Source organism: Sminthopsis crassicaudata, chromosome 1 (genome assembly GCF_048593235.1).
Source record: "Sminthopsis crassicaudata isolate SCR6 chromosome 1, ASM4859323v1, whole genome shotgun sequence".
Lineage (NCBI taxonomy): Eukaryota > Metazoa > Chordata > Mammalia > Dasyuromorphia > Dasyuridae > Sminthopsis > Sminthopsis crassicaudata.
Genome location: NC_133617.1, coordinates 178,979,087 through 179,005,911, shown reverse-complemented (window position 1 = coordinate 179,005,911; position 26,825 = coordinate 178,979,087). Strand labels below are relative to the sequence as shown.

At 36.1% G+C, this 26,825-nt stretch overlaps 1 protein-coding gene across 1 annotated transcript in view; it reads right to left on the bottom strand.

The window, feature by feature from the left end:
• The window catches only part of GMPR (guanosine monophosphate reductase), a 78,384-nt gene extending 51,788 nt beyond the window's left edge, over nt 1-26,596 (bottom strand). The window contains exons 1-4 of the mRNA XM_074272286.1: nt 26,188-26,596; nt 17,073-17,192; nt 13,608-13,691; nt 7,196-7,369 (exon numbers count right to left, since the gene is read on the bottom strand). Coding sequence (XP_074128387.1) covers nt 7,196-7,369; nt 13,608-13,691; nt 17,073-17,192; nt 26,188-26,274 — 465 coding nt within the window. The 5' untranslated portion in view covers nt 26,275-26,596. The remainder of the gene's footprint in view (nt 1-7,195; nt 7,370-13,607; nt 13,692-17,072; nt 17,193-26,187) is intronic.
• Between the last annotated feature and the right edge of the window lie 229 nt (nt 26,597-26,825).

Sequence of the window (26,825 nt, the reverse complement as noted above, 5' to 3'; positions counted from 1 at the left end):
ACACACACACACACACACACAGTGAAGAATTATTTCCCAGAGATTTCAAAGGAAATGGGGGGGAAATGAAATTCAAAGAAATTACAAATTTAAAATGGCCATATGAAAACATATTCCAAAACATAAATCATACGAGGAATGTGAATCAAAACCATTCTGAATTGTCATCATACATGCTAAAAACTGGCAAAAGTGACAAAATCAAGCAAAATTAATATTCGATGAGCTGTAGGAAGACTAACACTAATACTCTCTACATGGGAGTGCAAATTGGTCAAATATTTGGAATATGAATTTGAAATTATATAAGAAAATTGGCTAAATGTTTTATACTTCTTTATACAAGCATATCACAAGTGATGTATACATACCTTGTGGAAGACAGAAATAAAATTATAATATATTATTTGTACCACTTTTTTGCACTAGAAACAAAGTAGAAGCCTATCAATTGAGCATTGGCTGAATAAAATATGGATATAAGTGCAATGGAATATTGTTATGCAATAAGAAATTACTAATATAAGGAATTCAGAAAAGATTAGGAAGATCTGAATGAACCTATGCAAAGTAATATCTAAAGAATAATACATCTTGGGGCAGCTAAGTGGCACAGTGGATAGAGCATCAACCCTGAAGTCAGGAGGATCTGAGTTCAAATGTGACCTCAGACACTTAACCTAGTTGTGTGATCCCAGGCAACATAAACCCAATTGCCTCAGGGTAAAAAAAAAAAAAAGAATACATCTTATTGCAATAATATAAATGAAAAATCATCATAAGGAAGTTCAACTAAATGCAATAACAAATAAATAATGTTTCCAGAAAACAGACAATAAAAATATTTCTTCTTTGGAGAAAAATAGGATATTATTGGGACAAAGTGGCATACATAGATAGATGATATACTTGCATATATACACATACATATATAAACATTTATAAAGAAATCTTATATATATGTATATATATAAAATATAAAGCATATATAAAGAAATAAAGAAATTAATTGGTCTACTTCAGTGCCATACTAATCAAAGTGCCAAAAATTATTTTATAGAACTAGAAAAATCTGCATTTCTATGTATTACTGAGAAAGTCCATTAGCAAGAGATTGAAAAAGAAATTCCATTTAGACATGGACATTAGACAAAATAAAATACTTGGGGATGTGCCTGCCAAGATAAACCACAAAACTATATGAACACAATTACAAAATGCTTCTCACACAAATGAAATTGGAGCTAAACAATTAGAAAAATATAAATTGTTCATGGCTACGCCAAGCTAAGATAATAAAAATAACACTGCCAAAACATTATTTTTTAGAACTAGGAAAAATAATACAAAATTCAATTGGAAGAACAAAAGGTCAAGAATATCAAGGAAACTAATGGGGAAAAAAATACAAAGGATGGTGGTTTAGTAGTACCAAATCTTAAAGTCTATTATAAAGCAGCACTCATTAAAATCATTTGGTGCTGGCTAAGAAACAGGGTAGTGGATCAGTAGAATAGATTAGATACATATGACACAATAAACAAGGTCTACACCAATTTAATATTTGATAAAATCTCAAACTCCAGCTTCTGGAATAAGAACTCACTATTTGAAAAAAAATTACCAGGAAAACTGTAAAATAATATGTCAGAAACTCAGCATAGACCTACATCTCACAGCCCATACCAAAATAAGGTCAAAATGAGTACATGATTTGGCCATAAAGCATGATACCATAAACAAATTAGAAGAACAGATCTTTGGAGAAGGGAGAAATTTGTGACCAAAGAAGAACTAGAGAACATTATGAAAGGCAAATGGACAATTGTGATTATATTAAATTAAAAAGGTTTTACACAAACAAAACCACCATAAACAAAATTAAAAGGGAAGTAGAAAGCTGGGAAAAAATCTTTACAGCCAGTGTTTCTGATAAAGGTTTTATTTCTAAAGTATATAAAGAACTGTGTCAAATTTATAAGAATACAAATCATTCTCCAATTGACAAATGGTCAAAGGATATGAATAGATAATTTTCAGATGATGAAATTAAAATCATCTATAATTAAATGAAAAAACACTCTAAATCACTATTGATTAGATAAATGAAAATTAAAACAACTCTGAGTACCACCTCACAACTCTAAAACTGACTAAGATGACTGGAAAATACATAAATTTGGAGGGGATGTGGAATATTAATGAAATCCATAATAATGGAGTTGTGAAATGATCCAACCATTCTGGAGAGCAATTTGGAACCATGCCCAAACAGCTATAAAACTGTGCATACCCTTTGACCCAGCAATGCCATTACTGGGTTTATATCCCAAGGAAATCATAAAGGAAGAGAAAGGTCTCATATGTACAAAAATTTTTATAGTTCTTTTTGTGGTAGGAAAGAATTGGAAAATGTGTAGATGCCCATCAATTGGGGAATGACTGAACAAGTAGTATATGAAGACAATGGAATATTATTGTTCTATAAAAAATGATGAACAAGTTGATTTTAAAAAGGCCTGAAAAGATTTTCATGAACTGATGCTAAGTGAAACAAGCAAAACCAAGAATACATTGTATATAATAACAGCAAGAATGTGCAATGATCAACTATGAAAGACTTGTTTCCTCTCAGTGCTTCAGTGATCCAAAGTAATCCTGATAGACTTTGGACAGAAAATACCATGTGCATCCAGAAAAAAAAAAAAATAAGAAGACTGAATGCAAATCAATACATGCTATGTTCACTTCTTTTTTTCTGGCTTTTTTTTTAATCTCTCTCATGGTTTTTCCCTTTTGCTCTGATTTTTCTTTACCAACATGATTCATAAAACAATGCTTATTGAAATTGTTAAAATAAAATAAAGATTAAAAATAAACAAATTTTCTAAAAAAAAAAAAAAAAAAGGATGTGCAAAGTAATAATGAAAAAGAGATTGGTGAAGTTAGGCAAAGCTTTAGGTAAGAAGTAGAACCCAAGCTGAGATATGAAGGGATCTAGAGATTCAGGGGAAAGAAAATAATTTTAAGGAGGGAAAACATTCCAGGTTCATAAAAAATCAAGAAGTTGAGAGATAGGATATATTGCATATGGGGAAGAGCAAGTTGACTAATTTAGCTATAGAATATAAAGTATATCAGGAAGGGTAATATGAAATAAATCTGGAAAGATGGCTGGAGTCAAATTGTGAAGAGTTCTAAATGCTAAATGTGCCTCCCTCTCTTTTCTGCAAAGGTGGGGATCACGAATTTGGAACACTGCATGTAATATTAGACTTGTTAGTTTGTTAGTTTTATTTAACTGGTTTTTATTTTTTTTATCTCTGTATTATAAAGAATATCTCTTTTGCAAAGGGGGTAGGGAGGACATATTGGGAAATAAAGATAGAAACAAGAGGCATCATTAAAAATTTAAAAATAAATATTAAATTTTATGAAGTAATAAAAAATCATTTTTCCCATCAGAAAAAATGAAATTGAAAAATCACATGGAAAGTAATGTTGGTGTCTAAATGAGGAATTAACCCTGAATTAACCTAAATTTAATGATCTCCAGATATCTAACTTCAAAATACCATTACATAAATTGGGTAAATACAAACATGGGTATTCAACAATGTTATAGGAAATGCTTATCTAAAAAATTTGAAATAAGATTGCTGATCTATGTTCTCAAATATTTCTTGGAACATCTCAGACTGGAGGTACTATGGAAGTGCCTCCTATTAGGATTCTTACAAGGTGCTAAATCACTGGAATGAATAGAGACAATAATTATCTAATTTACCATGGTTCAGTATGACTGATCTAATCCTACAAGGAGATGTTATAGGCCAGAACTTGAAACAAGGTACTGAGTGGAATTGAGGAAATGATGGTTAAAACTAATTTAGCATTGATTTAATCCTACAACAAATAATGGTTTCCTAGTGATGTAACGATTGGTGTGCATTCAGCGTGCAGCATATAAGCAAGAAGCTCTCAGGGCCAAAGAGGACTTCGGGAGATTCAGAGTCAGGATTCAGTCAAGGAGATTCACAAATTGGGCAGAATAAAGGAAGACAGAGAAGTGGTGTCAGGCTGTCCTGTTAAGAACACTGAAACCAAGATCCGGAAGGCCTCCAGAAAACTAGCTGAGCCCCAAGTGAAGGAGATAAGATTTGGAAAAAGACAGTAAAGGATTTGGACCTCTGGCTGCATTTGGGATTATTGAACTGAACTGAAACTAAGGCTGCCTCCAGAAGCTCCCCAAGAAACCTGCTCCCAGAGAACAATTACAATTTAGAGAAAAGAACATTACAGCCTATCTAGAAAATAAAAGGAGTAATTATTCTAATTATGTATTCAACAAATATTTATTAAATAACTATTGTATGGAGTTTACTGTGCTAAATACCAAAGGTGATATAAAAAGGAATATTTATTATTTAGGCAAGAGTTTTTCACAGGAAGTGAAATTTTAGGAGTCTGTGAACTTGCATGAGGAAAAAAAATATATCTCTATTTTCACTAACCTCCAAGGAAATTTTAGCATTTCCTCCAATTATGAATGTAGATGACAAACATTATTCTGAGAAAGGGCCCATAGATTTCTTCATCCTGACAAAGAAGTCCAAGACCCAAAAACATTTAAGAGTCCCTGATTCTAATACAGTCTACCTCATATTCATAAACTGAGGTTTCATGAAGTTCAATAAAGATATTTGATAAAATTAATCTGTATCACTGATCCAGAACTGGCTATGTTAACTAAGAAGAAAGAAACAAAAATAAATCTAAATATAAGCCCAAAATGTGGAATGTGGTACATACTGGTCAGCTTAGGTCTGGTAATCTTGCTCTTATTTTGTTTAAATGTATTCTTGGGGTGGGGGCAGGATAGAACACAAAGGAGAAATAACCAAAGTCACACAAAGCATCAGTAAAATTATTTTTTAAATATGAAAAGTGTGTGTGTGTATGTGTATAAAGACATATATGAACCAAAAGCCTGCAAAATAATTACTTCTAACCAAATTCTTAGTTTCTTCCTAATTTCTGTCTCCCTGCCCCTTTTCCTCTCTCCCCAGAAAAGCACAGAAAATGAACTATTAATTTATCTTCTCTTTCGAGTTTACAACCCAAACCATTTCCTCCTTTCCAGAATGTGGAGACAATCATTTGATGACCTTTAACCTGGGTTAAGCAATCAATTATTGGCTTCAACTATACTTTTGTTCCACAGGTTTCAACTAAACAACATCACAAAGAGAACATAACTGAACAAAATGAAGGAGAAATATGTTCGCTTGGAAATGTGTTCAGAGATAGCTGACTGGTGCAATGAATGAAGGACCTGAAATTAGGAAGATCTGAGTTCCCATGTAACTTTACATCTTCTAGTTTCCTCATTTGTTAGATAAGAACAATAATAGTACCTATTTACCAGGGTCGTTGTGAGAAAAAAATGAAATATTTATAGGTACTTAGCACTTTGCCCAGCATATAGCAGGTGCTATATAATGCTAGTTATTGTTGTTGTTATGATCATCATTATTCCTATTACTTTTGCTTACATTACATTAACAAAATTTTTGCTGACTGTCTTAGAACACTGGCTCTCAGAGTATTTCATTTACTCAGGTTTCCTCTGTGTCCCAGGAATCATTTGAAACTTCTACTTCCATGTTCCATTCTCTCCCAATTACACAAAACCTACATTTCTAATTGAGTCTCTCTCTTATGCCAAGATTCTTCACAACAAAGAATGATACTATTCTATGAACAAATACATTTGTAGACCTCTAGGACAGAGATTTATCAAAACTAGAACATTGAATCTTGTCAATGATTGTAAATTATTCTAAAATTTATAGGATAGAATAAGGCAAGTGGAGTTGGGTTCAAATCTCACCCTAGAAATTTACTTGTTGCATGAAGCTGGACAAATCACTTTACCTTTATTTTCCTCATTCTCAATTGTTAAATGAGGGGTTGTACTTTCATAATTTAATAATCTATATTTTTTTTAGAAGTAGCATTTTCCAGCAAACTCTGACTTGGAATCTGAATCTTATAATCTTATAACATAGCTTGAAATATAAGTTTTTGACATAACTCTCCTGTGTGTATTAACTGAAGTGAATCAAAGATTGCAGAACCTATTCCTATTACAGAACTCTGGTCCTCTTCCTCCACTAAGAATTTGAAACAATCACTTAAGAAATGTTCTCACAGGATTGGAGAACACCTATATTGTCCTGTTCTCATAGGCTTGGCATAAGAAACTACTTAGGCCCTGAAAATGATTGTATTATGTAAACCACCTTCTCCCTCCCTTTCTACTTATGATTTGTATATAAAATCTCTTCCTTTCCTATAACAGGTGGAGATTTCCAGGAGAACTTATAGCTTGCAAACTGTATTCCTTATTCTGAAAATGATTAATTAAATCCCTACTTGATCTCTAAATTTCTAGGCCTGCTTTGTACAGCTCCAGTCATTCACAGCTTAGGATCCAAAACAGTAAAATTCTGTTAACAGACTCAATGATCTTTAAAATCAGCTCTAAATATGTGAGTTTATGAGCCTATGACCTAGAAAGCATTCAAATACAAGGAGACCACTAACAATGGGGATGGTTAGCCTCTAAGGACTAGCCCAACTAAGCTCATTGAAATTCCTTACCAGAGGATTAGCATAATATCTATTAGCATAATATCTATAATATCGTTTCATAATGCCATAAAGCATAAATGTCATAAAAATCCTAAGTTGTATACTAAGGTTAAGAAGTTTGCAATTTGTAACAATAAAGGAGTGTTTATCTTGATAAAATTATAGATCTTCTGAAGTATTACATTAACAAAATTTATTATATGTCTTTAGAGGCCAAATGACATGTTGAGGAATGGTATTACTAGATCCAGAATACTTGACAATATTTAAAAAGGGAAAAGGGAATGCTGTTTTTGTTGTTGTTGTTGTTGTTGTTGTTTTTTAAGAGCTAATGTTTTAAAGAATCTAATAGACTTCATTTGGGTAAGAGACAGAGAAGAATAACAGCAGCCATTTGAGTTTTCCCAAATCATTCTCTTTTACAAGAGGTATTGATACAAGCAAGAGCCCAAATCTAGTTCAGTCTTTTCTTGCTACCTCCCAGAATCCCTCTCTCCTTTCCTTCTCCACCAATCACAGCATGTTCTGCCATACCTACCATAATGGTGTGTTCTGGGAATTTGGCTCGGACAAGCTTCACAAATTCCACAAAGTGTTCAGAATACCCATTGGCCACATCTAGACAAATATACTTAATTTGTGGCACAGCCTCCAGAATACTGCTCATTCTCTCCAGGTCACTCTGCCCGCTGCCTGAGCTCACAGCTACATGCTGGACAAAAAAAAAAAAAAAAAAAAAACACACATGAATGTCAGTGCTCAGAAAAATACAGTCCCAATTTCAGGCCACTCACCAACAGTCTATTCAGACACCTTCCTCACCAATTGTGACTACCCAGTTTTGAGATAACAAATCTCAGTGTAAAAGTATCTGACCAGGTCATTAAACTGACCTAAAATCAGAAAGTCCAAGTTTACTTCCCATCTCCATCATCTTTAGACTAGGATCTTGACCATAAAACTTCCAGAAGTAAACAAGTTCTTGGTTATTTTGGAAGCCTTTCTTTCCTCCCCTCTTTCCTCTTTTCTTTAATTAGGTCATGCAGTGGCAAGGATGAATCAATCAATTAATAAGCATTTACTATACAACAGTATTAATATATATATATATATATATATATATACACACACACACAAACACACACATATATAATATATATGTATAATTTAGTATAATATATAGATAGTAAATATGCTAAAGGAGCAGCTAGGTTGACACAGTGGCTAGAGTTCTGGGCCTGAGTTCAAATCCAGCTTCAGGCACTTATTAGCTATGTGACATTGGGCACTAAGCCACTTTATTCCGTTTCCCTCAGTTTCCTCATCTGTATAATGAGCTGAAAAAGGAACTGGCAACCACTCCATTATCTTCATCAAGAAAAGTCCAATAGAGTCATAAAGAATCAGAAATTAATGAAATGACTAACCTACAATAACAATATGTTAAATAATAGAGATACAAAGACAAAACAAAGCAATCTTTGCTCTTGTAACTTATGTTCTAATGGAGGAAATGTAATTCAAGAAATATTAACAGAGATCATAGCTATAGAGTTAAATTTTTAAAAATACCTCAAAGGCTATCTAGTCCAATTCCTTGTTTACAGATAAGAAAACTGAGGCCCATGGAGCTTAGGCGATTTGTTCAACAGTGTCATAAGTGAGACTTAATTCTAGCTCCTCTAGCTCTGAAATTGTCATTCTTTCTAATGCACCATCATGATATAGCATTTCAATCAATAGAGGAGATATGTGCCATGGAAAGTGTTTAGGGTCTGAAGTCAGAAAGCTTGTGTGGGTTGAAATCCCAACTCTGAAGTAAGGCCCTGATTATCTTTACTCCCAATTTCTTCATCTCTAAAGCAGGGACAATCATACTTTCATTACCCATCTCTTGAGCTAATCTTGAAGATGATGTACTGTTAGAAGTACTACAGAAATATGAGTTGATAAAGTAGGTAACATTAAATCTTCATGTCTCTCCATGAGACAGTCATCTGCTTTCAAAGTTTTTCCACTCATCTATCTTAAACGTAGAAAGCTAGATAATGCAGTAGAGTGCCAAGTTGAGTCATAGACCCAAATTCAAATCCTATGTTTATGTGCTTCAGTAAGCTTCTAGCTCTAAATCTTTTTTTAAACTTCAATTCTTCATTTAGAAATTATTCACTTATTTTTTGGGAATTTTTTTATGTTGAACTTAAGAAAGAAAATGACAACTCAAAATCTATGATTTTGTGCTCCTGCTTCATCCCAGGTACTGCAATAGATGCTGAAGATACACACACACACACACACACACACACACACACACACACACATGCACACATACCCCCCAAGCCCTGCCTTTAAAAGAGTTTACAATTTACTAAAGGAAGTTTATTTCTAGAACTTCTACACTTCCTTTTTTGACAGCTAGGCTGCCTGAGACAGACCCTCATTATTTAACACCTGGACTATAACAGTAGCCTTTTCATTGGCCTTCCTTCCCACTCCAATTTATTCTCCATTCAGCTACCAAAAATAATCTTCCTAAATCACAGATCTAACTAAGTCACCTTCATACTCAACAGGCTCTAGTGCTTCCTTATTACCTCTGAGATCAAAGATAAAACCCTGTTTGTCTTTTAAAGGTCTTTGAAATCTGGCCCTTTCCAACCTTTCCTGCCTTCTTATTCCCTTCCATTGTATTCTATGATCCATATCCAGCCACTGACCTTGTTGTATCTTGACTGTAAGTTTTCTGGAATGATCTCCTTTTTCACCTCTTCTTAGATCTTACCTTCTACATGAAATCTTTCCCTCCCATTAATTCCTACCTTCCAGAAGTACTTATTATTTATTTTTACTATATTTTTCTTGTATTTATATAATTGCTTACATATTGTCTCTTCTATTAAAATATAATATCTTTGAAGTTAAACAATACCTGTCTTTGTATGGCCAGAGTCTGGTATAATGACTAGCCCCAAATATTTGTTAACTGCTCTGATTCCCCTCTTCCTAACTCTTAGTGACAGCCTCAGATACAGAAAAGTATTGGTGACAAGTAAGGTGGGCAGGAAATAATAATGGCAATGATAGTAATGACAACATCTAGCATTTATATTGTGTCTACTGTATGTCATGTGCTGTGCTAAGCACTTTACAATTATTCATTTAATTATCACAATAAGCCAAGGAGGTAAGTGTTGTTATTCATATTTCAGAGTTAAAGAAACTGAAGCAAACCGAGAGTAAAGAGTTTGTCCAGGGCTACACAACTAGTGAGTATCTAAGGCCAAATTTGAACTCAGTTCTAACTTCCAGTCCAGTACTCTACCCACTTTGCTACCTAGCTACTCCTAAATTTTAAAGGAAGCAAATTTGATCTCATATGTTTCACTAGAGTTTAAAACATAGCAGGCCTTAGGAGGTGATGAGGAGTTACAGAATAGCACTAAGTATTGCAAAGACAGATTCATGGGGGACCTCCAGGAATCAGAGACAGGGAAACATTTGGGGCTGTGTCAATGGAGGCAGAAACAGATATAAGGGCATAAGGGCATTTATACTACAGACCACTTGAACATACAGACTTGCTATATGCTGTCTTGGTCAGGCTATATGGAATATATTTTTTTCTGTTCTGGGAGTTGCATTTACAAACAATACTAAGAAGTTAAAGAATATTTGGAAAGGGTAACCAGAATGGTCAAAGACTAGAAATCAAATCATAATTGTTATAATAATTAAGGATGTTTAGTCTGGAGAGCAAAATTAAGGGAAGCCTAATAAAATTTTAAGCATTTGAAAGAATGTCATGTGGAGGCAATATGGCATATTCCATAAAGATCTGGTCTTGAAATCAGGAAGATCTGATTCAAATCTTGCCTCTGACAAATATTAGCTGTGTGATCCTGGCTAAGTAATTTTCATCTCAGTGCTAGACAAAAGGTATGAACCATTTCTCAGAGTGCTACAACTAGATTAAAATATAACTGGAAAATAGTTAACAATATAAATAAAAATAGAATGGAACATAGATAATGTAAATATATATTTTTTGAAATCATATGCATCCACAAGTATCCTTGTCTTGTTTCTATTTGAGTTTGAAACCACTGCTGTAGGCAACTCAAGGCCATAAATAAGCTACAACAAAGGTTCGACCTGCACTGGTAAGGGAAGGGCTGTTTCTTCATCTGTAAGTTCCTTATATCAATTAAATCATTGGGTCTAGTTCCTATCTTTATTTATCCATGTAGAAATGAGTTTAGACTCTCCAGTTGATGCCAAAGGGGAAAACCTAGAATAATGGATAAAAGTCAGAGATATTTCAATACAATATAAGGAAAGACTAAAATAGCTAGGTTGTACAATAAATATAGTGTCCAGCCTGGAACTCGGTTTAAATCTGGCCTCAGACACTTACTAGCTGTGTGACCTTGGGCAAGTCATTTTACCTGGATTGCCTTAAATTTCCTTATCTGTAAAATAAGCTAGAGAAGGAAATGGCAAACTACTTCAGTATTTCTGCCAAGAAAACCCCAAATAAGGTCATAAAGAGTTGGGCATGATTGAAAATAATTAATAATCCCCTGACTGAGCTCTCTTGGGAAGATAATAAGTTTAGGTCTCAATTCAAGAAAAGACTAGATGACCACTAATTGAATATATCATCAAAGGCACTCTTGAAAAGGTCCAGGTTGGTTTAAATAGTTCTTTTGCAACTCTTGAGATTCTATCAATTTAGGTTACTAATTTTCCTCGGGACTCATGAGCTTTTAAATTTTCACTTTCTAATTAGACTCTGGGCAGAATAAATCAGATTTTCAGAATTCATAATAAAAGTTGAAGTTCTGATTAATGAAATGTCCAAAACTGTATTTACAGAAATGGAGATGGGGGGAGAGGAAACATCAATTGTCCATTAGCAGGTTTCTCAAAAGGTTGTTTTAAGACAAAAGGGAAGGAAGAGAGAAAATAGACATTAATCACTTGCAAGTTGTAAAATGAAAACAAAATATCAGCTGTTCGGTTACTGAGTTAGAATCACTGAAATCTTTTATCTTAGGGAACTATCTTCTCATTAAACAGAATCCAGGCGTAATTAATGTACTGACTCAGGTAACAAAGAACTACATGTGACCTTTACAGCAGCAATCAGTAAGAGGCAACAGAACTTGGCAGTCACAAAGTGACCCTTTTTTAGTCGTATGGAGAGCATCTCTTATGTGACCTATGATAAATTTTCTGTTAGCATTACCTCAGAAAACACTGACAAAAACCTTTAGGAAGGAATTAGAAAGAAGCAGAGCTGGCCATGTCTGCTTTTTTACCATGCTTACTTTTTCTTTGTTGAAAGATATAACTAGTTGCTGCTTTTATATTCAGAAGTTATATTAAGATTGGATTTGCTTTGGAGTTTTAGGGTAAAAACAGAGATTATACTCCCCAAACCTCTCATTCAAAACTGTTAATTGCCCAAGGGAAAGCAAAACCATTTTCTGTAGGAAACTCAAGTAGGCCCTATTGCACATGACTGGATTTCTTAAGCCCCATTGTCTCTGTACTAATACTGTAAATATATTAATTCCCCTTCTCATACAGATTCCCTGACAGTTTCTCTTTGTCTACTCAAGTTGTTTTTCTTTTGCAAATCTCTATGGTACTTTAAAATGTACAATCTTTTCATACATGTTATCCACAACTAGTTTGAGAGGCAGATATTGTGGGTATTATTACAAATTTTTGTTGTTGCTATTCAGTCCTGTCCAATTCTTTATGATCTCATTTGAGATTTTCTTGGAAAAGACACTCCTTGAAAAAGGAGTGGTTTGCCATTACCTTCTCCAGCTCATTTTTACAGATGAAGAAACTAAGGCAAACAGGATTAAATGATTGCCCAGTTATACAGCTAGCACATATCTGAGACCAATTTGAACTCAGGAAGATGAGTCTTCCACACTCCAGGTACAGCATTCTATTTATTAAACCACCAAAATCCAGTGTTGTTTCTGCCATAACACACTAGCACTCAAAATAGGTTTTCCAAGGGGGAAAAAAAGATAAGGAGTTTTCTCTCTCATACAAAAATCTGTATTACTTACTTAAATCTTAAAAAAAAAAAAAAAAATTATTCTTTGAAGAGTTTGCTAGTAATTTCACATAATGTCAGAAATCATCTGAAAACAGTTCTCTTTTTTGATGACAGAGTCTGTCTTTGGATCCCAGTCAGTAAAAAATAAATATTCATTAAGAACAATCACAGGAATATAAAAGGGATTCCAAAGGCAATCTAGCTCAATTTCTTCATTTCACAGTTGATTAAACTGAGGGCCAAGGGAGCAAAGTGACTCACTCATTCTCACACAGGTAGTTAAATATCAAAAGAAGGATTTGAACTGAGAGCCTCTGATTTTAAAAGAAGTGCTCTTTCCACTGCTTCACTGCTTCCTTGTACTAAAGTTATTGTTCCTCTCTCTTTTTTACTCTCTTTTTAATTCTTTTACACCCCTATCTTATCAAACAGAACTTAGTGACCTCTACCAGATTTTCCTTACTTTGAAACAATACCTATCATCCTCTGCTTTCATCAATGCCTTTTAAAAAAAATCAATCTCGTTTCTTCTATTTTTAGGTTTTCATTTTCCCAGGAGGCAGCACTTAATTGAGTCTACTTTGGAAGATCTCTTAGAGATGGGATCATAGAATCATAAAACTGAATCCCAGAATCCCAAAATTGAGATGCCAGAAGTCATCTAATTCAAATCCTTAGAATTACACATGACACTCCACTTGAGCCAGCTTTCTGTATTAAAAAAATCATACACTACATTCAAAATATCATGCTTCTCTCTTTCTACTCTGACTACCTTGGAAAACCTAGTGTTGTATTTTTTCTTCCCAATATAACATAATACACCTTGACATGAGTCAAATGATCAATAATCATAATGTGATCATACCTCCAGGCATTCTGGGTGATTTGTGGCAAACAGCTTCCAATCCTCCAGGGTGTAATGCTTATGAATTGCTGTAAACATGGCATGCTGGGAAACAAAACAACATCATTAGGGTTAGAAGCCAAGTCAGCCCATTTTCCTTCAGGCCATATGGTAGTTATTATCTCACAGCCTTAAAGTATCCATTTTCCTGACACTCACATGTACCTTGCTTTGAATATGTTCCCAGGAGGTAGCAGATAGCTAAGGTGTCTGGGTAAGTAATGACACTCACAAAACCATGTTTGCAATTTTGTCCTGATTGGGAAGTGCTTGCAAGGAGATTAGTGTTTATAATGAGGTCAGGAAGACATTGCCATGAGTGGGATGAGAAAGTCCTTAGAGATTCTGTATACCCTGCTCAGGATTCCGTGTCATCTCTCTAAATGGTCAAAAGAATCATCCCTGTCAAGAGAAGCTTTCATTGTGTTTCTAAGCCAAGCCTGTGGTCCAGCTAAGGCTGCACCAAAAAAAGCATTAGCTGGTATCTTATTCCAATTCTGATTCTCAATAAGGTCTCTCTTGTACCTAAGCTAAACCTAGAATAGTTGAGTTGTTCCTGAGGCAGTGGGATGTGATAAGTAAGGGCTTTATAAAAGCCAAGAGACCTTCTAAAGTGGAAACAGCACTGAAGAAAACAAAGATGGAGAAGAACAATTAGAATAGATTAAATCCCCCCCAAAAAAAGAAATCTATCCTAGAGGTCATAATTTGAGGGCACAGAAAAGTATAAAAGAAGGGGGAACTCCAATGGCATTCCAAGAACAAAGGCCCATCTTTTCAATATTAATATTCTTCCAGTGATATTGCATGACTACCAGATTAGATTGGATGCTCAAGGGCCTGACAAAGTAGGTGCTTTAATAAATGTTTATTGAATTAAAATGACCAAAACAGAATACTGCCATCTTTGTATAAGTGAAACTGAAGATCAAAAGAATAATTGAAGCCCATAAATCTGATGTGAGACACACCAATATATTTCTCCCCAAAAAAATTATTACACTGCTTAAAATAGAATAAAAGATAGTCAAAAGAAATATATGACCCTGATCCCACCCAAATAAAAGAGATAAACTGTTCACATCTTAAGAATGGGGAATGACAATAAAGAGTTACTTGCTTCTTATCAAGAGAATGCAACAAAGTCCCCCAGAACAAAAGATAGAGCCCCAGTAGTAAATTAATTGAAAGACATGGATTAGAAGGATCATATTGGATAGGTAGGTATAGAAGGGTTAAAATTTGCACTGCCAGAGGGCATGATTAATAAGTCAAGTATTTATTAAGCACCTATGTAGACACTATACTAGACAGTAGTAAAGAATGAAATTTTTTATTTTTAAGGAGTATATAGAAACCACATATATAAACATAAACAGCACAAATGTAAAAGGAATAAATACAAATATTACAAAGTAGCTAAATAAAAGGTTGTTTGAATTGGGAGGCTTGCTGCATTTTAAAGAAAGAGAGGGACTCTGGGAGGCAAAGGTAAGGAGGAAACACATTCCAGGAGGGATGTCTAGTACAGAGACACAGAGATTGGAGATGAGAAATGGCTTGTCATGTGTGAGGAAGAAAAATAGGGCCAGTTTGACTGGATCACAGAGTATAGAAGGGAAAATAATGTCCAATAAAGCTGGAAGATAAACTGGGGTCAAATTGTATATGGCTTTAAAAGCTAAAGAAAGTTTGTATCCTAAAGATAATAGGAAACCACTGGAGCTGACTGAATCTGAACTTAGGGAAAATTATTATTAGGTTATATATGTATTGGAGTATTAGACTACAAAATCCTTAAATCATTAGACTTAGTGTTTGGGGCTTCAATAGGGAAAACCAAGATCAATGAAAAGAAGTTATATGGAGACAGATTTCAAGTCAATATAGAAAAGAATATCCTACCAATGAGATATCCAAAATTAGAATGGCCCAATTCCTCATCTGTAAAATAGAAATGATAAGCTAGGTGGAGAGCATCAGGCTCTCAAATCTAATCTCAGATAATTACTAATTGGGCAAGTCATTCAACTTCTGTTTTCCTCGTTTCCTTAAATGTAAAATGGGGATTATAATAGTACTTTATCTCCTAAGGGTTTTGTGAGAATCAAATGAGATAGTAATTGTAAAGTGTTTAGCACAATTCTTGGCACATAATAGGTGCCATACAAATGTTAACTATTAACAAGAATAATGATAATGATGATGCTTGAATTATTTACCTCGCTTTTTTTGTTGAGAAAAACTTGAAGCATTAAGGGGCTTGAAGAAGCTCTTTGAAAATAAAAATTATTTTCTGCTTTTCTTTGTATTCCCAGAGCTTAGCAATATGCCCAACACATTGCAGGTATATAATAAATGCTTGTTGACTTGACTTTATGAGACATTAAAAAATACCCTACTTGCTGGAGACATTAAATTATAAGATAGATAACCACCTATCCAGGACAATAGGAAGAAGATTATGTTCAATGACTTCTAGGGCCAAGTATATGACTTTTATGATATGATTCCAACTCATTTGCTAAGTATGGAAATTATTCAAAAAAATTTCATTCTAATCATTAAAATAAGTCTCAGTAAGTCCTGTGACTATATTAGCTACGTTCATAGGAAAAACTCATTTTATTTAAGCCAAATATTTTTTCCCTCCTTTTTTTTTTTTTTTTTTTTTTTTTTTTTGGCTACCAAAATAGATTCACAATCATCACATGCAATATCATTGCTCTCAAGGGAGCATTTATCAAGGACCAACTACGTGCAAAGAACTGTGTTGTACAGCTGGAAGCCAAAGAAGTAAAAGACAAGTTTTTCAAAGAGTATATAACTATTCTAATTCAGAACGATGATAACTTATACTTTTCTGGAAAAGGGTGGGGTGGGGTAACAAGTCTGTCTTTTATCTTAAATTCTTATTTCAAGTTCAATATAAAACAAAAAAATCCACAACACCAGAAGAGATAGCCTTCTATCACTATCAAAATGTGTTTTTGTTTTTACAGATAGATTTATTTAAAGTGAAGGTTTTAAATCTTGACATCATAACTCTTCTCTCTAGCATCAACTAAACAACTGAGTTTCTTAATATTTCAAGCTCTCTAGTTTTTATAACACATGGGTAGGGAAAGAAAGGATGCTAATCTATGGTTCCTATTATTTGATTGTCACAAGTGAAGAGTTCATCTCACTTAAGTTCCTGACCAGGAGTTGAGCTGAAGAATCATTATGGACAATGGAACTGCTCTATTTCTCCTAATGAAATAAGCTAAATCCTTGTTTTTTTTCCTCCTATCACTGCTGCATCCACAGCTGACTGATGAAGCACTAATTGGAACTTATTTCACTTTGCAAACATCCAAAGGGCAGTTTTCCAATTCCCAACTATAGAGAAAAGAGAGATAAATCCTTCCTTCCCCAACAAGTTACCTGAGTCATCACCACAGCCATCTCGAAAGTACCAACTGTATCCATATTAGACACAATGACAGGGATTCCTGAGTAGGTCTGCTTGGAGTTGCGAAATGTGAAGCTGCATTTAAGATCTACCTATTGGGAAAAATGAAAAGGTTAAGTTCTTTCTCCATGTCTTCTTCTGACTTTCCCATGTGACTTGTTCAAAACATAGGGATTTAGTGAAGATAGAGTTGGAGGGGTGGACGCAGAAAATAAATGAAGAATATGGCTCAGTGAATCCATTCTGATGTTAGATTTATTTTCCACAAAGTAATAAAAGCTGTTTTTTTGTATATTACCAAGAACAAAAGGTAATGGATTACATCTAGTTTAAATGCTGAAATCTCTGTGAAATAGGTCTGTTACAATTATTTCTTTGCAAGACTCATAAAGATCAAAAATAATGTTCTGCCACAAAATAAAGCTCATAATCAGACCTTTTGCTAATAAGCCTTTCTTTTCCTAACTTCCCAAATCTAATCCTACTTTTTAGTTCTGTCACCCTTGCCCACTTTGTACATTGCCCAAACCATTCTGCACCAAAATTCTCCCCACCAACTTCTTTGCCAAGCCTCTTTTGAAACTGGTTCAATTTCAAAATCACTTCCTTCTTATCTAACCCCACCCAGAACCAGACATTTTAATTACTGTTGCATTATCTCCAAATAATCTACCCTTTATTTTTCTAGTTCTTCATCTTTTTTTTACTCAAGAATTTATTTTATAAAGCTGTGGTTGGTCTATTAGAGTCAGAGATCTGAATGCTTATATTCATATTCATCCTTCTGGATTTCAAGTTGTTAAAGAAGAGGGACATTACTTCTTTTGGAATTCTGAGATCACATGATTAGGCAGCCACTATCTAATCCCAAGATCAGAAACATCTAATATGATAGACACAGTAGTATCTTGATCAAGAGCAGTGAGTTGGGGTCAAACCAAGAGAACACTGGAGACATCTCAAATCTGCTCACGAGGGCAAACTTAAATTTGTTGTATAAGCATTTATATCTTGGAAGGCAATCAAGCCAGGGCTTGATTGATTGTTTTATTGATTTATAGACTTAAGGAATGGAGGAAATATTAATAATACATATAAAATTTGTGTTTAGCTGAGCATGAGCTTTTTGTTTGGTTTTGATTTGGGTTTTGTTTTGTTTTTGGAAAGCCAGTTATTATATGTTTATCAGCACCCAAATCAGCCAAACACTTGCAAAACCCAACATACACCTGTCCAATAAACTGAACATTTGTAGCTCTTCTCAAATGACACATAGATGCCATGATAAAACATACCACGGGTGAAATGGTGGAATAAATGAAGGGTTGGTGCTATTGCTGCTTTTTTTTTTTTTTTTTTTTTGAGGCAATTGGGATCAAGTGACTGGCCCAAGGTCACACAACCAGTAAGTGTAAAGTATCTGAGACCAGATTTGAATTCAGGTCCCAAAGACTCTATTCACTGTGTCACCTAGCTTCCCTGGTTCTGTTGCTTTTAAAGTACTTTGGAACTAAGTCTAAACTAATCCCATAGCTCTTAATAAAATCAAGAGCTTTCATTTTCATTTATTTTTAATTTTTTTCTTTTTATTTTCAGTTCCAAATTATCTCCTTCCCTTCATACTCTCCCAAATCCATTGAAAAGGCAAGAAATATAATACCTATTATACATATAAAGTTGAACAAAAACATATTTCCAACATTAACCAACTCCAGTAAAACCCTCCAAAATAAAACAAAACAACAACAAAAACCTAAGGAAAAGAAATAATGATAAAAAATATATATTCTTCAATCTATGTGCTAAGTCCATACTTTATCTGGAGGTGAATTGTATTTTTCATCATGAGTCCTCTGGAATAGTGATGGATCATTATGTTAATCAGAGTTACTAAATATTTACTGCCAATCATCTTTACAATATTGCTTTTATTATTAATTATTTCTCCTGTTTCTGCTCATTTCATTTTGCATCACTTCACACAAGTCCTTTCAAGTTTAATGATACCACCTCCTTTATCATTTCTTTTAGCACAATAGCATTCCATCACATTTATATCCATAACTCAGTTCCCCACAGCCCAATTGATTGGCAAGTGTTCATTTTTAGTAATACATATTTAGAGATTTTGTCCTTTCCCTGACCTCTTCCTTTCATTTGAAAATAATTTCATATTTCAAGCATACTACTCAGAAAAAATTGTGGACTAGATTGGACCAATAATCTCTCAATGAAAGTCAAGACCAGTGTTTTTTGCATATAGTGACTATTTATTTCTGTAACCAAAATCTGTTCAGGGAAAAAGAGAGATTCACTTAAATGAGAGACTATCTTACTATGTAGATAGCAGTCTCACCACTGAAATTATTTGGGCTTTATTATTAGAATGAAGAGTTTTTTAAATGGTGTCCATTCTAGCCACATGCCTGGTTTCTTCATGTGAAGAAACTTCTTTTTCACAATGAATAATGCTACATGTAACACACACCAATATGTTAAAAATAGCAAAAAAATCATTGAAAAGAAATAAGATGCCATAACTGCATAAGCACATGGCAACTTATTTCCTCACCCTCAATCCTGGTTCTACTTCGATGAAGAAAATATTTCTGAAATACAATGATTATATCTAATGAGTAGATTAGCCATAATCAGGACAGAGAACGGTTTGGTCATTTGGTTGTCTTGGCCTAAATAATTAGCATTTCAAAAACTAAATTTGCAGTTACACTTTTTCTTCTCTTTTTTATAGCTTTCTTCCTTCCTTTCTTTTTCTTTTTTTTTTAAGTGAAGCAATCAGGGTTAAATAACTTACCCAGGGTCATTCAGCTAGTACATGTCAAATATTTGAGGCCTCCTGCCTCCGGGGCTGATAAATAAAGATTCACTGTGTCACCTAACAGCCTCTAGAGTTGAATTTTCAAGATGCACATAGTTTAATTCATGTTGTACACTCTAGTTATTGCCCTGGCAATCCAAAAACTATTAGCAACATATAAAAACCAGAACTAGCTGTGGAAAGAAAACACAAGTCCTGATAATCTCTAGACCTTTATGTAAAGTGAATTCTTTATTTCTTGGGGAACTATTCCTTTATATATAGATATAGATCTAGATATATGTCATTAATCTTCATTCTAAAGCAGAGTACTGGGTAGGTTACCAGAATTGGAATTAGGATAAATTGACTTCAAAATCTGGCCAAAGAGGCAGCTAGGTAATACAGTGGATAGCACATTGACCCTGAAGTCACTGAATTCAAATATAGCCTCAGATACTTACCACTTAATAGCAGGCAAATCACTTAATCCCAATTGGCTTGTAAAAAAAAAAAAAAGAAAAAGAAGAAAGGAAAGAAGAGAGGGAGGGAAAGAGAAAGAGAGGAAGGGAAGGAGAGTGGGAGAAAGAAAGGGAAAGAGGGAGAGAGAAAGGAGAGAAGGAAAGGAAAAAAGGAAGGGAAAGGGAAAAGGAAAGGGGAAGGGGAAGGGAAGGGAAGAGGAAAAAGAAAAGGATGAACAGAATCAACTACACCCAGAGAAGGAACACTGGGAAATGAGTGTGAACTGTTTGCATTTTTGTTTTTCTTCCCAGGTTATTTTTACCTTCTGAATCCAATTCTTCTTGTGCAACAAGAGATCTGTACAATTCCGCACACTTTCTACATATATTGTATCTGGATATACTATAACATATTTAACATGTATAAGACTGTCTGCCATCTAGGAGAGGGGGTGGAGGGAGGGAAGGGAAAAGTCGGAACAGAAATGAGTGCAAGGGGTAATGTAAAAAATTACCCATGCAGATGTTGTCAATAAAAAGTTATAATAATAATAATATACATATATATAAAACCTGCAGCACATGCCTTGTTAGGTAGTTAGTTGTAAGGATCAAATCTGATAATGCATCAATAGTGTCTTGCAATGTTTAAGCCATTTATAAATGTGAATAAAGTATTGTATTTGAACAAGGAAGACTTGAGTTCAAATCCAGCCTTAGGGACTTGCTAGCTAATCATTCAACTTCTGTACCTCAGTTTCCTCATCTGTAGAATGGGGATAATAAGGGCAGTCACCTTCCAGGGCTCTCATGAAGTTAAAACAAAATCATATTTGTAAAATGCTTTGCAAATCTCAAAGCAGCATATACATGCTAACTATTATTATTATTATTATTAAATATATGGAGATGAACAGTGAAAGAATTTATTTCTAAAACATCAGTGGCATTTAAGAAACTGCTGACATTTAATATGAAGTGGTTGGCCTCTGGTTGGAGCAGATCCACAAGGCACATAACACCCATGTTTCACATTCCAGCTATTAAGCCTGCTTTTGACCCCTTAATCAGGAATATAAATTAATCAACTCACCACCTTAAGGTCAATGAGAAGACAAATGTTTATTCAAAGAGCCCTGTGCCAGGCTCCCCAGCTAGAGATGAAGTCGGAGCTCCTATCTAATCTGGATCTTTGAATAAGACTCTGGCCTAAGACAGTATATGTTAAGTGACAGTATCAGATCAGAGAGACCCCTTGAGAAGTTATGACCCTCAGTTTCCAAGATTCAGAAGGCATCTCTAGCAGTTCTGAAGTCCAGTAGAAGTTTAAAAGATCATAGGATTTTAAAGCTGCCAATAGTTGTATGGTCCAACTCTCATTACAGAGATTAGGACACTAAGGATTACAGACACAGACCTGGCCAAGATCATCTGGTAATATGCTTGTAAATATTCAACAACCCTCTCTATGGAAACAAATTTAGGCAAGATACACTTTTCAGTTTAATTTGGATTACTAATATTTTTGTGCATTCTCACTAAAAATCTAAAACTAAATTTAACAATCCAGCACACACCCCTGCCTGGTAACTAGGGGGCCCTGTGGATACAGTGATGAGCTTTGAGTAAGGAAGCCTGGAGTACAAATCCAGCCTCAGATGCTGTGCACCTTAGTTTCTTTACCTCTAAAATGAAAATAATACCACCTACTTCACAGGATCATCATAAGGATCAAATGAAATGATGATTACAAAACATTTGTCTGTTATCTGGCACTTAGTAAGCACTATATTAATATTAGTTATTGTTATTTTTGTTGTTATCAGAGCTCTATGTTGAAGTCTATCCCAGAATAGATTACAGCAGCATAGATAAAGGTAAAGAGACCTTACATGTCATCTAGTCTGTCCCCCACGTTTTACAGAAGAGGAAAATAAAGAATTTAAGTGACTTGCACTAGTTAAATAAGGAGCAACCCTAGACCAATGCTGGGATGAAAATTAAGTTCTCCAAGGGACTATGATGTGGTCATAAAGGCCTTTAGACCAGTAAAAATTAAGATATAACACCCAGGTTTGCTACCCATTAAAGGAGAGTACTCTTACCCCCAGGCTACTGTGGTGTAAGGGGGCTGGTCACTTTGTTTCAAGCCTTATAGAATTACAGATTTCCTAAATCACATCAGGGATAATACATCAGTAATTATCACTGCACTCCAAAGACCAGATGGAAAGCAAGATCAAAGTAAAAAATGTAGGATAGAATTTAAAATTTAGAAAGAACCCAGGGCATGAATGAAATGGAGACACTCTCACTGAGCAGCAGCATCTGGATACATGTAGAAGAGGGAAGGTTTCTTGTTTCATCCCAGAAGACAGAACTGGTGGTCATGGGCATGCCAAGTAGGTAGTCACCTACTTTCCTGTTTTCTCACCTGTAAAATGGACTAATTTATCTCTAAGGAATCTTTGCAGCTGTCCAAGTCTGAGGCCTGTCCTCCAAACAGGTGAGTCCCAGGCAGGAATCACCATTTCTTGAGAGAAGTTTAGCTGCACTACTCTTTTCACTATTCACTTGCAATAGTCTGTTCAATTCATCCTTCAAAAGGTTTCTACTTCTCCCTGTCCAGCTCCCCATTTATGTTTTTTGTTTCCTCTATTAAAATGTAAGCTCTATGAGAGTAAGGACTCATTTGGGAATTTTATAGGTATTTGCATCCCCAAAACTAAGCAAAATGTTGGCATTCAGTAAGCATTTAATAGGTGCTTTATTTATCTAATTTTTTTAATGCAAAGAGTAAAATTCAGGCTTAACAGAAGGAAAAACATCCTTATCACTAGTACCTTCTAAAAATGAAATGGGTTGCCTTAGGAAGTAGTCATTATTACCTGGTAGAAAGGGGACTGAGAAAGAACCCAGAAGGAATAGGTTCAAATTTTTGCTCAACTACTTACCTACCATCTATGTGATGTTGGATATCATCTAACCTCTGTAAGCCTATCATCCTGTGATCCTTACTAAGGCTTTCCAAATAAGACTAGATGATTCTACATCAGGTTTGTACAACTAGAGGCTGTTGGTCCTTCCCACTTCTGAATTTCTGTGATTCAACTGTACTGATGCCTCAGTAATATTCTTATTGGGAAGTCAAGGACAAGACAAGGGTAGGAGGAATATCACCAAACAACAGGTCTGTCTAGGCACTAAGAGGCCCAGTCAAGATGAATGGATGTCCATCAATTGGAGAATGGTTGGGTAAATTATGGTATATAAAGGTTATGGAATATTATTGCTCTGTAAGAAATGACCAGCAGGAGGAATACAGAGAGGCTTGGAGAGACTTACATCAACTGATGCTGAGTGAAATGAACAGAACCAGAAGATCACTATACACTTCAACAACAATACTGTATGAGGATGTATTCTGATGGAAGTGGAAATCTTCAACATAAAGAAGATCCAACTCACTTCCAGTTCATCAATGATGGACAGAAACAACTACACCCAGAGAAGGAACACTGGGAAGTAAATGTAAATTGTTAGCACTACTGTCTATCTACCCAGGTTACTTATACCTTCGGAATCTAATACTTAATGTGCAACAAGAAAATGGGATTTACACACATATATTGTATCTAGGTTATATTGTAACACATGTAATATGTATGGGATTGCCTGTCATGGGGGGGGAGGGAGTGGAGGGAGGGAGGGGATAATTTGGAAAAATGAATACAAGGGATGTTATAAAAAAATTACTCATGCATATATACTGTCAAAAAATTATAAATAAATAAAATTAAATATATATATATATGTATATATATATATATGCATTGACCCTTACATAGCAAAAAAAAAAAAAAAAAAAAAAAAAAAAAAAAAACCTAAGAGGCCCAGTCATGTGCTCCGTTTAGGATTTTGTGAACAGGCAACAATGTTATTTTCTAGTAATCACACTTGGAATTTGTTCTACAATTTCCCCAGGGGGCCCCAACCCAGTCAGAAGCCTGAGAGTACCTGACCAAGCCAGATGATTCTCTGTTCCCTGTGCCCTGACTTGTCACAATGCCTCCTGCCCCATCATCTGGGGCAGTTCCCAGAAAGTTTATTGTTTAATAAACTGTTTTTCTCTAGTTTCTACCAATACCCCTCAGTGCTACCTTCGGCGCTACCATTACTATCTCTTTTTTACAGTTATCTTCACCCCAATATCTGCATGTAACAGGCTCCTGAATACGTAATGAATGGCCTTTCAGAAGAATGGTATTACCTCTCCTATCCACAGGTTCACTTTGATCCTTATCTCCGGTGGTGAAATGCAAAAAATTTTGTCACTTAGAGGAATCAGCCAGGACATGGATGAAGCTTTTTTTTTTTTTTTTTTTTTTCCCCAATGGCCTAGGGAGCACAGAAGGTGGAGAGGGACATTTTCCTGGGGCCCTGAAATCCTATCTTGCAAGCCGCTACTAGTCCTGCTTAGTACAAAGTATGTGCCATCCCTGGCTCCATGGAAGGGTACAGGAAGGAAGGGCACTAAGCTTCTGCCAGCTAGAGCAGTGAGAGTTAATTCTACACCAGCCTCTTCCTGTACCACACTGCACCGCACCCCAGCCAACCAGCTAGCCCTGTACTCCACAAAGGTGACTTTACTTGTGGTTCCTGGGCAAAAGCACAAAGCTGCCCTTATTCGGCTAGGACAAGACACCCTGGTTGGCAGTACCAGGTACCACCAAGAAGTCAAGCTAAGCCCGGTACCAGGGTAGACAGGCACATGTTCTTGCCTCAGGTATTTGGGCTCCTGTTTTTAAAACTGTATGCGGCAGTAACTTGGTTCTGGCTTGCTCTGTTTACTTCTATGTCTCTAGGCTCGGTGATGGTGTCCAGTTTCCTAAGCTACTACAGTCACCAAAACAAGGCTATACCAACAGCAATATGCACAAGGAAGCAGTTAAGCTGTCCATACCTTGACCTCTCCCCTCCCTCACCAGGTTATCTTGCCAACCATTCATCCCCTTCAATTTCTTTCCCCTGAAGCCATTTACAATGCAGGATGCCACCTGCTAAGAAGGCTTTTATTTCATTCCAAGAAGAAAAGACAAAAAGCACAACCACCTGCTGGGATCTTTCCTCCCCATCCCCACCATTTTTCTCCCACACTTAGGTTCTGGCTGGGACAGTAGGCTTGCCCAATTCCTTAGTGTTATATTTAGAATGGAAATGTATCTCCCCATCCCACCCCAGAAGAAAGGGCCCCCTACCAAGCCCACCAGCTCCACAGACAATCCGAATGTATCTGGAGCTACATTTGCAAAGTCAGAAAACTCCAGGGACTCACGAATGAAAAGTCAACAAAAACCCTCAATACTAAGAGCAGCAAAAACCCAGAAGTGTTTTGTGTCCCCTCCCCTCCCCCATCCCCAATACACACACAAACCCCTACAAAAAAGCCCGGTCCAAAGGTATCCGGACAGACAGTTCTGCTCCCTCGTGGCAGGGCCATTTCTCAATTTGCCTTCTATCTGCCTCACATCCCCCCATTCCCCAATGCCCAGTCCCGGCCTTAGGAAAGAAGAACTCTTCATTCTCCCTTTTCCTTTTATCTCTGCCGGGAAGACATTCTCCTGCTCTGGCAAGGGAACAGCTGACCTTGACCACATCTGGCCGGGGAAAAAAATCACACAGCATTAATTCAGGCATCCCATCAAGGAAAACAATGTTACAGAACTCCGACGTTAGGTACCGAGGAAAGGGAGAGAAAGAGGAACTCAAAGCACACAACCATCACGCGGCGTCAGGCTCGGCCCCCACCTCGGCTCGGCTTTTGAGGCTGCTGCGCTTAGGTCTGAGCAAAACATCCTTAAAGTCCAGCTTGAGGTCTGCATCTACGCGGGGCATCTTGTGGCAGCTGCAGGGAGGGTTCCTCTCGCTTTCTCTCTGCCAGACTCTCCCTTTTTGGCCTGGGAGAGAGTAGTCCCCTTCTTGCTGTAGGGGCAAGGGCGACGCTGGGTGGCTGCGCGGCGGGGTCAGCTGCTGCCAAGCTTTCGGGGCTGCTGGGGCTGACGGTCTGCAGCCGGCGAGTATTACAGGGAGGCCGGCCGCCCCATCGCTTTATTAGGAGAGGGCTGTTTTTAGAACCGGCTTCTGCAGAGCGCACGCCCGGCGGCTCGCGGTCTCCTGTTTCCTGCTCCGGCTCTCTCAGCTGCTGGTTCACTCTACCTCCCTCTCTCCGGCCCTCCCTCCCTTCCTTCCTTCTTCCTTCCCCTCCCCCGCCCCCGCCCCCCTCTCGTCCCTGTTCCCTCCAAATGGAACTCAGCGTGAGCCAGGACATTGCAGCAGAGTAATCAATAGCACTGAGAGTGTCTGGAGAATCGGGCTGGGCTAGGATGATTATCCTACAGGAAGTCTCCGTTTAAGGAAAAGCTGATGATAAAAGAAAACAATTCTAG